Source organism: Pyrgilauda ruficollis, unplaced genomic scaffold, assembly GCF_017590135.1.
Source record: "Pyrgilauda ruficollis isolate IOZ18807 unplaced genomic scaffold, ASM1759013v1 scaffold138, whole genome shotgun sequence".
NCBI classification, from domain to species: Eukaryota; Metazoa; Chordata; class Aves; order Passeriformes; family Passeridae; genus Pyrgilauda; species Pyrgilauda ruficollis.
In genome coordinates, this window is record NW_024512321.1 from 2,007,906 (window position 1) to 2,020,392 (window position 12,487).

The following is a 12,487-nucleotide window of genomic DNA, read 5'->3' on the forward strand; positions in this document are numbered from 1 at the left end:
TCCATTGGGATTTGGGTCCATGAAAACACATGTGAACCCACTAAAATTTGAGTCCATTAGGATACAGAGGTCCATATGCATTTGGGTCCATGGGGACACACACTCCAGGATCCATAGGGCTTTGGATCCATGGAAACACACACGAATTCATAGGGGTTTGGGCCCATGGAAAGACCCATTGGAATTTGGGTCCATTAGGATACACACGAGTCCATAGGGATTTGGGTCCATGGCGACACACACTCCAGAGTCCATAGGGTTCTGAGACCGTGGAAACACGCGAATTCCAAAGGATTTGGGTCCAAGGAAACACCCCCGGCCCGCCGCCCCTCACGCAGCTCCCGCCTTCCCCCCATGCCGTCCGGTCGGGGGCGGGGCCTGCTGCGGCGCCACGCCCCCTCGTCTCCTTATGCTCCCGCCCCCTCACTCCTATTGGTCGTCCGCCTCTTCTTGCCGCTCCTCATTGGCTGGCGGGCCGCGCGCGCGCTCGGACGCGGAAGTGCCGGTGCCGGAGCGGCGGCGGAGACGGTGAGGGGAGGGGGGAGGGGTCGAGCCCAAACCCCGCTGAGGGCTCTGGGAACGGGGATTTATTCCCATAAATCGGAGAAAATTGGGAATATTTTGGTTTAAATACCCGTGTTGCACGTGGGTTTGATGAGGAGGAGGGTTTATTGCTGTGTTTCCGCGAGGAAAATGGTTTATTTGGCGGATTTGGTGAGGAAATTAGTTTATTCTTGTTTATTTTTATGAGGAAAGCTATTTATTCTTGGGGTTTGGCGAATAAAATTGTTTATACTCTCTTCTTTTAATGAGAAAAAGAGTCTGTTCCGGCGTTTTGATGAGGAAAAGAAATTAGTTTTGTTTTTTTGAAAATGAGGAACATGATTTATTGGTATTTTTTTATGAGGAAAGTGGTTTATTTTTGCGTTTTTCTTGAGGGAAAAAATGTTAATTTTTGGCTTTTTAGAACAAAATTGTTTATTTGTGGGGTTTTTATGAGGAAAATTACTTATTCTTGGAGGGTTTTGATGAGGAAAATGGTTTATTCTTGGGGTTTGATGAATAAAATGGTTTATTCTTGCTTTTTGATGAGGAAAGTTGTTTAGTCTTGCGGGTTTTGTGATTAAAAAAGTGTTTATTTTTTGCTTTTTATGAGGAAAATTGTTTGTTTAAGTGGTTTATTCTGGAGCTTTCGTGAGGAAAATGGGCTTGATGAGGAAAATTTATTCTTGGTTATTTGTACAAGAAAATTTACTCTTGGGGTTTTGTTTAATTAAATTATTATTGGGAATTTAATGAGAAAAAGCAATTTATTTTGGGCTTTTAGTGAGGAAAATGGTTTATTTTTAATTTTTTTATTCACCCTTTCTTCATGCTGAAACAAAAATTTTTGGGTCCTGATTTTCCATGGAATCATCAAAGGAGAAAATAGGGGAGGATAAAAAGTTGAACTCAATGACTGGATTTTAATTACTACTGGAATTTAAATATTAGAATGTAACCACTGGAATTCCACCAGTCAGATTAACCTACTGGAATTTTAACTACAAGAATTTTCGTTTGTCAGAATTCAACTAAAAAAAAAAAAAAACCAAAATATATTCCTGCTTCCAAATACTTGTATTTCTTTTAATATAAATTATATAATAAATAAATATTTGCTAGGAAAGCTGGAGGTCTTTAGTACCTCAAGGGGTGATTTGCATGTGTTCTGAATGAATATTCAAAATATTCATGAATATTCATGAGCTGTAGCGCCACCGAGGAGCGGGAATCCCTTTTCCAAGGAATTTTAAAAGGCAGGATTGATCCTTTGCCTCATTCCCATGAGTAAGGAAAGAAAACATGGAATTTAACGAGGCTGGATGGTGTCAGAACAGGTTGGACCAGCTGGAGCAGCCTCTCCATCCCTGGAATTATTCCAGGTGTGGCTGGATGGAGCTTGGATCAACCTGGGATAGGGAAAAGTGTTGTGGAATGAGATGATCTTTAAGGTTCCTCCCAACCGAAACCATTCCATGGTTTGGTTTTATTTTTTTTTTTTTTTGTGAAATCTCATCCTGGGAGGGTTTAGTGGAGAAGTCAGAGCTGGACTTTTCCCATGGAAGCACAGTGAACAGGGACGAGCAGGAATGTGGGAAACCAGGTTAGATGGAATTTTGAATCACCACGCGGGTGATTAAACACCTGGAAAAAGGGAGCAGGGAAGCTTTGGGAGACGCTCAAACTCACCTGGGCGAGGCTTTGAGCTTGGGGCTGGATCCAAAACCTCCTCCAACCCCCGGATTCTTCGGGAATTCTTCGCCAACACTCACAAATCTCCATTGCTGTGACTCTCCCACCCCAGGGGAATCTGCCATGTCCAACCTCCCGCCTCTGGCAGCGGACAGGAATTGTTTCTACATCCTGACAGAGGACTGTGCCTATGGAAACAAATACTTCCAAGCTGGGAACTTGTGCTTCTGCAGCGAGAGGAGCTACCTAAGGAATTTTTCCGAGGATGGGCCTCCAGCTTGCTTCCTGAAGGTTGTCATGCTGGACGACAGCTCCACGGTCACCATCAACCTGGAAATCCTGCAGCCCGTGCGTCAGGAAGCCGCCGGATTCCTCCTGGCCATCGGGAGCCACAGCGAGCGCTTGGATTTTTTCCTGGAGAGGCTGAGCCTGGAAGGAGCTCTCCAAGCCGTGCCGGGTCAAAATGTAATGGTGGAGGTGGAGAGGGAATTTTTCCCGGGAATCGTGCGCTACATCGGGAGCATCTACAAGCCCAGCTTGGCTGTGCTGACTCCGGTGTTTTTCGGGGTGGAGTTGCAGGTAAGGGGGACCTAAAGCAGAGAATTCCTCGTTTTTCCATGAAGTTTCTGTGTGTGACATCCCTTCATGGCGTGTTTTCAGGGAGAGGGGGAAAACAGAGGGAGAAGCGACGGGTCCTACCATGGCACCGAGTACTTCAAGTGCAAGAGGAACTGTGGGATCTTCCTTCCCTTCAGCAAAATCCAGTTTATTCCCACATCAGGCAACGATTATGGGAAGCAGAAGCCGGGAAAACAGGACACGGAGGAGGTGGTTCCCGTGAAAGTGGGAGACGCCGTCAGCTTCTTTGTGGATGAGATCCCCACCAAAGGAATTGCCATGGCAGTTTACAGGGAAGGGAGCCAGTGGTTTGTGAAGGTTTGCCCGGTAAGAGCAGCTTTTCCATGGTTTTTTTGGGATTTTAAAGAAAAAAAATCACATTATGGTTGGACGTGAAAGAGAAGTAGATGGAATATCCAAAAGGGATGTGAGGTTCTGTGCAAATTTTGTTTAAAAAAATCCTTTATATTCCAGTGTTTAGCTGATGGGTTTTTCCCCACTGATGGATTTTTCACTGCTTTCAGGAAGAAGAAGGAACGACTGACATTTTCAGGGAAATCCCCATGGATTCTGTTGTGAAGGAGAGCTTGCAAAGTAGGTGATCTTTGGATGTGTCTCTCCTGATCCCGTTCTGGGGGAATTTGGAATTTATTCCCTCTCTGCAGGTACTGAGGAGCTGAAATCCCAGTGAAAACCTACAGCTTGTCTTAGTGGACTGGGATTTATGGAAAAATCTCAAGTTCCACACAAAGCTAAAGCTGAATCCCATTTGTCAGGAAGGAGAGGCTGATGGTAGCAGAGAATTCCCTCAGGGAAGAGGCACCACTGGTTAAAAAATCTTTAATTCAGCTGTAAAAGATGGAGCAGGAGCCTCATCCTGGTGGGAAAGGCTCAGGTGCCATCAGTAATGGTAGGAATTGTTGGACAAGACAAGGAATTAGTAGAAAAAATAAGGAAATAACCCCTCTGCTGCCATTTCAATAGCCTGGGAAGGGTTGGATTAGCTCCAGGGCCAGCCAGAGGTTGGAATGTGAAGCTTTGAGCAGGGAAACAAGGAGCAGGATCATTCCCTCTCCTCCTGTCAGACCAGCTTGGACACACTGGGAATTACACCTTATGTCCCTGGGTGCTCAGCTTCCTGCTTGTGTGTGTAGCCTGGAATTTCCAAAATAGACCTGGAATTTCTTCAGAATTAGATCCAGAGGATCCAATTCTCAGCTCTCCTGATGTTTTTTGTTGCCCATCAGGTTTTTTCCCAACATTCAACTCCGATGTGGGCTTTGGAAAACCAAACCAAATGAAACGAGAGATCAGCGAGAGCAGCGAGGAGGGGGAAGGTGGGAATTCACCCCTGGAAGTGAATTCCATGGTCCAGATTACCTTGGACAAAGGGAATCAAGTTTCAGGAATCATCCGCTGGTTGGGCTACCTGCCCCAAATCAAGGACAAAATGGCTGGAGTTGAACTGGTGAGGCTGGAAAGTTGGGAAAGGACCTGGGAGGGGCTGGTGGCAGTGGCTGAATATGGAGGGTGGAATTTTGGGATCCCCAGGTAAAGGATATTGAGGAGCTGGGAAGGAGCAGCTGGGAGGGCTCATCCTGGAGAAATAGAGGCTCAGGGAGAACCTTCTGGATCCCTACAATTCCCTGACAGGAGGATGGGGCCAGGTGAGAATTGGGCTCTGCTCCCAGGGAACAAGGGACAGAACGACAGGAAACAGCCTCAAACTGGTCCAGTGGGCGTTTAGGTAGGATATTGGGAAAATTCCTTTATGGATGGGGTTGTCCAGCCCTAGCACAGCTGCCCAGGGCAGGGGTGAGGTCCCCATCCCTGTGGATGTGACATTTGGGGCCATGATCATGGTGGCCTCAGCAGCATTGCATAGCTAGACTGGATCTCAGACCTCTTTTCCACCTGTAATTCCATAAATCCCGCTCTCAGGCTCATCTCTGGTGCTGTTTTCCCAGGATGAAGACAAGGGGGTCACAGCTGGAGAGTGGCTGGGCAAATCCTACTTCCACTGCGCCCCGAAGCGCGGCCTCTTCGTGAGGCTGAATTCCTGCCAGCCTGACGTGCGCTTCCAGAGCTTTCCCAACTCTGACCTATCCCTCGGGGATTACAGTGAGTCCTCTGGGAAACAGGAAAACAGGCGAAGGATGGGAAAAGGATGTGGAAAAACCCCGTGGGCAATGTTTTTTCCCTTCCTTCAAGTCTTGTTTTTTGGTGTTTATCCCACACCAAATCTTTGGCTGGATTAACAGCTGGACTCAGTCCTAGAGATCTTTTCCCAACCTAAATGATTCCTTAGGGAATATCCCTCAAGTCTGAAAGATTCTGGTTTATGAAAAGCTGGATTGAGAAGCCACCTTAGGTCTGAGAGTTTTGAGGCATCAAGGAAGGGCAGAGTTGACCCAGATGAGAAGGTGAAGGCAATTCCTTTCCTTGCAGGAGGACAAGAAGTTCTTCCAGAGTGTCCAGAGAGTTTTCCTCCCCTCAGGAATGAGGCAGCAGTCCGTGTTCTCCAAGGGCGAATGAAGGGCATCCAAGGTCATTGTAATTCCTGCTACATGGATGCAGCTCTCTTCAGGTAAGGACCTGCTTGGGTGGTGCAGTCTTCTTAAATGAATGGCTTTTAAATTAAGCTAAGCCCTAAATTGCAGGATTTCCCTGGATTTTCAAGGTGGCTGGAAGTTTACCTGGTGTAGAGCAGGATGTAACTGTGTGGAGGTGCAACCTCCATGGTGCTTTTGGATCTCCTTCCCAAATCCAGCAGGTTTTTCTGCCCTGAAGACCCCCTGAACCCCTGTGTCTGTCATTCAGGGTGCTGAGAGCTCGTAGTTTTCTGGATTTGGACTGTGCTGACTCTGTCCCTGGAAGTTCTGGCTGGAATCATTCCAAAGAACCCACCCAGGAGGTCCCAACTTCCCTGCTTGGAGAGAAAGAGGCTCAGTGGTGCCCTTCTCTGAGCAGTTTTGGCTGCAAAGTAGGAATTTCCTTCTTCCTGAGCTATTCCCTTGCTTTATCCCAGTGTTCATTTTTCCAGATGTGCCTCACTGTGCAGATGTGCTTCCCTCACCTCCCTGTAATTCCATGCATGGATTGTTGGGCATCAAAGCCATTGACTGTCACCAGCCACCACATTTTGGTTGCAGCTGTTGCTTCCAAGCCCTCAAACTCAAACCCATCCCACTCTTCCCGCAGCCTCTTCTCCTGTACCTCCGTGCTGGACTCCATGCTCTTCATGCCCTTCCCACTGTGTGACAGGAATGTCCAGGGAATTCTGCGGGATGAGATTGTCAATCCCCTCCGTAGGTGAGTGTCGGGAATGCTGGAATTTGTCCCATTTGCCTTCATTCCTTCCCTGCTGCCCTAAAGGTGACACCTGGCACTGAGGGAAACCTGGCAGCCACATCCAAAGGTGTTCAGGACAAGGAGGAATGGTTTTAAACTGACAGAGCGTGGATTGAGATGGGATATTGGAAAGGAATTTTCCATGTGAGGGTGGTGAGGGGCTGGAATGGAATTCCCAAAGAAGCTGTGGCTGCCCCATCCCTGGAAGTGTCCCAAGCCAGGTTGGATGGGGCTTGGAGCAACCTGGTCTCGTTGGTGGCATCCCTGCCCATGGCAGGGGGTTGAACAGGATGAAGGTGAAGATCCCTTCCAAGCCCAGCCATTCCATGATTTCCCTCACCTGCAGCTGGTTGTTGTTCCCAGGACTGGCTTTGTCAGGGCCAGCAGTGTGATGCACCTCCGGGAGCAGCTCACGGACAAGGGCCAGTGCTCCAGCTTCACCAACGCTGAGAAAGGTAAGGAGCTCCCTGGGGCCTTTCCCAAGCTGCTTCCCTGTGTTTTGCCTCTTCCAGGCACCAGCTGGCAACTTCCCTTTGTGTTTCTCCTGGGAATGTGCTTTAATTAGGTGCTGATATTAATTGGTATAAAAATTAATTTGTAAAATTCTTTCAGCTTTTAAATCTCTCTGTATCCTCAGAGCCCTTTCCAGTGTTTAGGAGAGCTGGAGAGAGACTTTGAACAAGGGATGGAGGGACAGGACACAGGGAATGGCTTCCCATTGCCAGAGGGCAGGGATAGATGGGATATTGGAAAGAAGTCCACTCTGGGAGGGTGGTGAGGAGCTGAATGGAATTTCCACAGGAGCTGTGGCTGCCCCATCCCTGGAATTGTCCAAGTCCAGGTTGGATGAGGCTTGGAGCAACCTGGCACAGTGGAAGGTGTCCCTGCCCATGGCAACAGCTGTAATTCCATGATCTTGAAGGTGCTTTCCCACCCAAACCACCCCGGAATTCTATGCAACTGCAGTCTCTGAAGGCTGCTTGACATTTTCCATGTTCCCTTTGGGATTTTTGCCTTAACCATGTGCTCTCAGCCTTTATCCCAATTGTCCCCTAACCTGAAGAGGAAATTCCAGGCCCCTGGAATGCTGGCTCATGTTTACCTGGCAGCTCTTGGATGCAGTGGGACAAGGCAGTTCCTGGCATGGTCTGATCCATCCTTTCCTCTCACTTTCCAGATCCTGAGGAGTTCCTCAATCTCATAATGCAGCAGATCCTGGGAATTGAACCACTATTGAAACTCCAGTAAGTTTCCACAGCTGAGGGATACAATTCCCAGGGCCAGGCTCATTAATTTTCCACCTCAGAATCCCTGGGTGTCTGGGGGTCACTTGTCCCTTTCCACCAAAGTTTTTTGGAATCGCAGCTCTGAATTTTTTGCAGCTCCTTAGAACAGACTCTGATCCTGTTTGTTGTGATCTTGCCATCTGGGCAAAGACACTTCTTAGCCCTCCCTGGAGGGTGCTGCCTTCAGAAAATCGGGATAAAAACCTTGTGCCATCCTCAGGGAGAGCCAGAAGGGGTTTGAGAAAGGTGATGTCTGACTTTGGGGCAGATCCAGCAGTATCCGACAGCCTTTGGATGAATTTGGGATGTGTCCAGGCTGCCAAGCTGGCTCAGCTCCCGCAGCCTCTCAAAACAGGCAGCCCATGGATGCAGTCCCAGTTTTTTGGGGACTCTACAAAGAAGATGAGAGGCTGGAGGAAGCCAAAAATAACTGTGCTGTTTGTGAGCACAGAAAGGGAATTGTTGGATTTCTGTGCTCCTTTGTGGAGCTGCCGCTCGAGCTGTGGATTGTGGAGTGCTGGGAAAGGCCGAGCACAAAGAGGACTCTGTGTTGCAGCTCCCCTGCACGGGGTCATCCCAAGGAAATCCTTTCCCTGCTTTCTTTAGGGATTGTGGGAGTTCTGCACACAGCTCACCTTGAGTTTGGCTTTTTGGATGCCTTTTTAAATTAATCCTTCATCGAAGCATCCGTTTGTCAATTTAAATACTAAATTTACTTACACTAAATTATCTTTTAGATTTATATTGAGGGGAAATGGAATTTTGCTTATAGGATGTGCTGCTCCAAAGGGATAATGAGGTCAAAATCCCTACTTATCTACTGCTCCCCTGGCATGAATTTGATATTTTTTGGTGGAAAAAGGGCTTTGTGTTGCACCAAAACACCCTCAGTGCCTTGAGCCCAGGAGCTTTCCCAGGTCAAACTTTGGGAAATTCCAATTTTTGTGTCACCACATACCCAGTCCCATGAGCTGTCCTTGCAGGTCAGGAGGCCAGGAGCAGGAATGTTACTGCTACCAGATATTTATGGACAAACAGGAGGATTTGGTGGTTCCCGACGTGCAGCAGTTGGTGGAACGCTCCTTCCTGTCCTCAGATCTGAAGCTGGTGGAGGTGAGTCCAGTTTCCTTCTGCTTTCCTGCTTTTCTTGCTTCCCAAAATACCTGTGAGGCCTTGGATGTTTTATATCCAACACTGAATCCAGGCATGACTTAGGAAAAGGCCTCTGCTTTCCCTGTTTCCCTTTTGTCCTGTGAATAATGACAGCAAATTTAGACAGCAAAAAAAAATCTCTGGGATTTGGCTCTTCTGGCAGAGTGACTCCTCTTCCCTTTTTTTTTTTTTTTCACAGATCCCATCTTGCTTCATTATCCAAATGCCACGTTTTGGGAAAGAATATAAAATGTTCAGCAAAATCATCCCCTCCTTGGAGCTGGATATAACAGATCTGCTGCTGGACAGTGAGTGATGATGATGGGCTGTGAGCAACCAGCTCTGGGCTCTCTGGGGTGCGATTCCTCTTCCTTGAGTCCCAGTTTTGGCAGGACAAGCTGGATTTTAGGTGGGATCTGGAGGGAACACTCCCTCTGAGCTCTGTTTCCCTGACAGGTCCCAGGGAATGCTGCCTGTGTGGGGATGTTGCCACTCTGGAATGCTCAGAGTGTTTCAAGGACAAAGTGTTCGCAGCCACGGGCCTGAAGCAGTTCTGCAGCTCCTGCTCCAGACAGGTATTCCATGGCTATTCCCAAAATCCACCTTGGGAGCTGTCAGAGGGATGAACCCTCCCAGAATCCCCACATTTTCCTGGCTGTTCCTGCAGCTGCTCAGCCCTTTCCTGAGAGTCATTCCCAGCAGGAGCCAGAGGTTGTGAACCCTCTGCTTACACAGAGCCTTAATAATAATGGAATCATAGAAAAATTTGGATTGGAAAGGACCTTGAAGCTCATTCCAATTCCACCCCCTGGATGCTGCTCACTATCCCAGCTTGCTCCAAGCTCTGTCCTACCTGGCCTTGAACGATTCCAGGGATGGGACATCCACAGCTTCCCTGGACAACCTGTTCCAAAAATCAGGTGTAATCCTGCAGGAACTGAGTATTGATCCCTCCTTGCTGCTTCTCCATGAGCATTCCCACAGTTTCTGCCTCTTGCAGGGTGGCAAGCTCCCATTTCAGCTTCCTGCTGCCAGGCTGTTCCCACAACGCCATTCCCAGGCAAGCAGGGAGCACAGGACTCCCATCAACAGGGAATAAATTGGGAATCTGACCTTCCTGACAGGCCAGGGCCAGTTCTGCCAATGCCACCCTGTCCCCTCTCCCCAGGTTCACTCCCATCGCTGCCGCAAAGCGCACAAACCCAGGAGGCTGCACATTCCAGAGGAATTCCAGAGCTGGAGCGCCCGGGGCTGCCAGCAGGTCCCACGGGAGAAGCTGGAGCTGTTTGCAGTGTTGTGCATCGAGACCAGTCACTACGTGTCCTTCGTGAAATACGGCCCTGGCAACGAGCACTGGATGTTCTTCGACAGCATGGCCGACCGGCACGGTGAGGGAATGGCAAAGGGATGTGGGAATGGGATGTGGGAAGCTGCCTGGGCCTGCTCAGTCCACCTTTTCCTCTCAAGTTTCCCTATTCAGGCTTTCTCTGGATTTGGCTTTCCTTTAATTAGATTCTACAGGGGCCAAAGGGGTTTTTCCAGGTGGTTCCAGCTTCTGGTTGTGGTCAGACAAGGGATTTGGGATCCTATCCCAGCTTGTGGGCACAGATTGCTTCTCCTGTCCTTCCCTACTGTGCTTTTATCACAGAATCATGGAATGGTTTGGGTTGGACGGGACCTTAAAACTCATCCAGTTCCAACCCCTGCCATGGGCACCTTCCACTATCCCAGGTTGCTCCAAGCCTCATCCAACCTGGACTTGGACCATTCCAGTGATGGGGAAGCCACAGCTCCTCTGGAAATTCCATTCCAGCCCCTCACCAACCTCCCAAGGAAGAATTCCTTCCCAATATCCCATCTATCCCTGCCCTCTGGCAGTGGGAAGCCATTCCCTGTGTCCTGTCCCTCCATATCTTGTCCCAAATCCTTCTCCAGCTCTCCTGCAGCCCCTTTAGGTTGGATGGCCTCCCCCCATCCAGCCTCTTCCAGTGCTTTTGGCCTCCACATCTCCCAGCTGAGACTCTGCATGACTCTTGAGTGTGCTGGGATCTGCTGGAGCTGCAGGAATCCATCCCTTTGGGATCTGGTTTGGGACTTTTCTCCTCCTTTCCACCTTAGGTGGCGAAAATGGCTTCAACATTCCCACGGTGACGCTGTGCCCAGAAGTTGCCAAATACCTGGACTTGCCCCTGGCTGTGCTGGCCCTGGAGCAGCCTCGGGACATGGATGGGGTGGCCAAACGCCTCTTTTGTGATGCCTACATGTACCTGTACCAGAGCAGGAAAATGGCACTTTACAAGTGACACCATCCCGAGGCCATGGCACGGAGCAACGTCAGGAATGGGAGCTTGGATCATCCCAGAAGGTGGAAGCAGCCAAGTCTGGATGCTCTGAGCTGCCTCTTCTCGCCTCTCTTGGTGTCAAATTATCCAAGTCAGGCTGGGTTTGTTAAATCCTGGCTTTATCCAGTGGTGGTTGGTCCTTGGGCACAGCTGGACTTGGAATTATTGATGCTCAAATTCATTCTCATTCCCCACATTCCACAATTCTCCCTCTCTGGGTACTCTGGAGCATCCCCACATCCTTGTTTCCCTGCCATCCCTTTCCTCCAAAGCTGGGGACCAGCAGAAATGAAAAAACAAGGAATTATCCACAGCTTTACCAAGAAACCACAACCTTTCCTAAAACACCCTCACCTGGATTTGTGCAGTGAGGAAAATCAGATCAGGATCGGTTTTCCTCACCTGTGTCCTTCAATTCCCTGCACTTCCCTTATCCAGCACTAACTGGCACTTTTACCCACCATCCCTCATTTCCAGTCATGGATATCCTGAGCTGAAGCTATGCTTTAAAAATAGATATTTTTCCAAGAACAAAACTGGAAGGAGGATGGGAGCAGAGGAGCAACATCTGGGCTCCTGCTGCTTCCTCTTTTTTGGCAAAATCTGCACAGGATTCAGTGTTACACCCTCACTTTTAGCACTTTCTGTCCCATCTTTGCATCCACTTCCAAGCTCTGGGGTCAAATACCAGAATTCCAAGGGCAAAAATAGGAAAAAAAAAAAAAATAAAAGAGCACTCTGGGATTTTCTGCAGGAGAGTTTAGGGTTTGGGTGGGAACTGATGTCCTTCAGTTAAATAAGTTTGTAAACTTTAGGGTTATCTGCTATTAAGTGGGAAGTTGAGTCAGTGGGATGCCCAAATTCCACAGAAATCTCAAGGAAAGCATCCAGGAGTCTCAGATGTGCAGGTTTAACCCCGTTCCTGCTCTTTCCCCCCTCTCTTTAATGTAGAGTGGAATAATTTTAACAAAGCCTGGAGCTTTGGATCGGTCCTGGTGGCTTGGGCTGTGTGGTCTGGGATCTTTCTGGCATTCCAAGTGTTGCCAGCAGGTCCTGGAGGGATTCTTTCCCTCTGCTCAGCTCTGATAGGTCACACCTGGAACACTGGGTCCAGTTTGGAGCTCCCCAAATCCAAGGAAAAACCACAGAGCTGATGGAGGGACTGGAGTATCTCCTATGAGGAGATGCTGAGGGGGCTGGAATTGCCCAGCCTGGAGAAGAAAAGGCTCAGGAAATCTCCTCAATATCCATAAATACCTGAAGAGAAAGTGCAAAGACACCCAGGAGCTTCTCTGCCCACCAAAACTGTTCCTAAACATCAGGAATTGCATCTTATCCATGAGGGTGACAAATGCTGGCACAGATCACTCTCCTTGTTCTTCATTCCTCCCAAAAACTCAGGAAAATCTCTACTCAGGTACAATGGACTCCTCATCTTTGGTGCTTTGCTTAAAAAAAAAAAAATCTCATTTTTAGCAAACTGATCCTGGATTTCCTGGAGTT

The 12,487-nt window shown here is 48.6% G+C and overlaps 1 protein-coding gene across 2 annotated transcripts; it reads left to right on the forward strand.

The window, feature by feature from the left end:
• Positions 1-480: 480 nt before the first annotated feature.
• LOC121349296 (ubiquitin carboxyl-terminal hydrolase CYLD-like) lies at positions 481-12,446 on the forward strand. Of its 2 annotated transcripts, none has more exons than XM_041459563.1 (15): positions 481-528; positions 2,348-2,814; positions 2,896-3,180; positions 3,378-3,447; positions 4,101-4,321; positions 4,821-4,974; positions 5,302-5,440; positions 6,055-6,165; positions 6,568-6,659; positions 7,382-7,448; positions 8,474-8,603; positions 8,842-8,950; positions 9,099-9,217; positions 9,811-10,030; positions 10,761-12,446. In XM_041459563.1, the coding sequence occupies exons 2-15, from the start codon at positions 2,359-2,361 to the stop codon at positions 10,943-10,945; spliced, it is 2,358 nt and encodes a 785-aa protein (XP_041315497.1). In that variant the 5' UTR covers positions 481-528; positions 2,348-2,358; the 3' UTR covers positions 10,946-12,446. The 2 variants fall into 2 exon arrangements, with proteins under 2 accessions (XP_041315497.1, XP_041315499.1); XM_041459565.1 differs by lacking the exon at positions 481-528 and adding an exon at positions 601-714.
• The last annotated feature ends 41 nt before the right edge of the window (positions 12,447-12,487 follow it).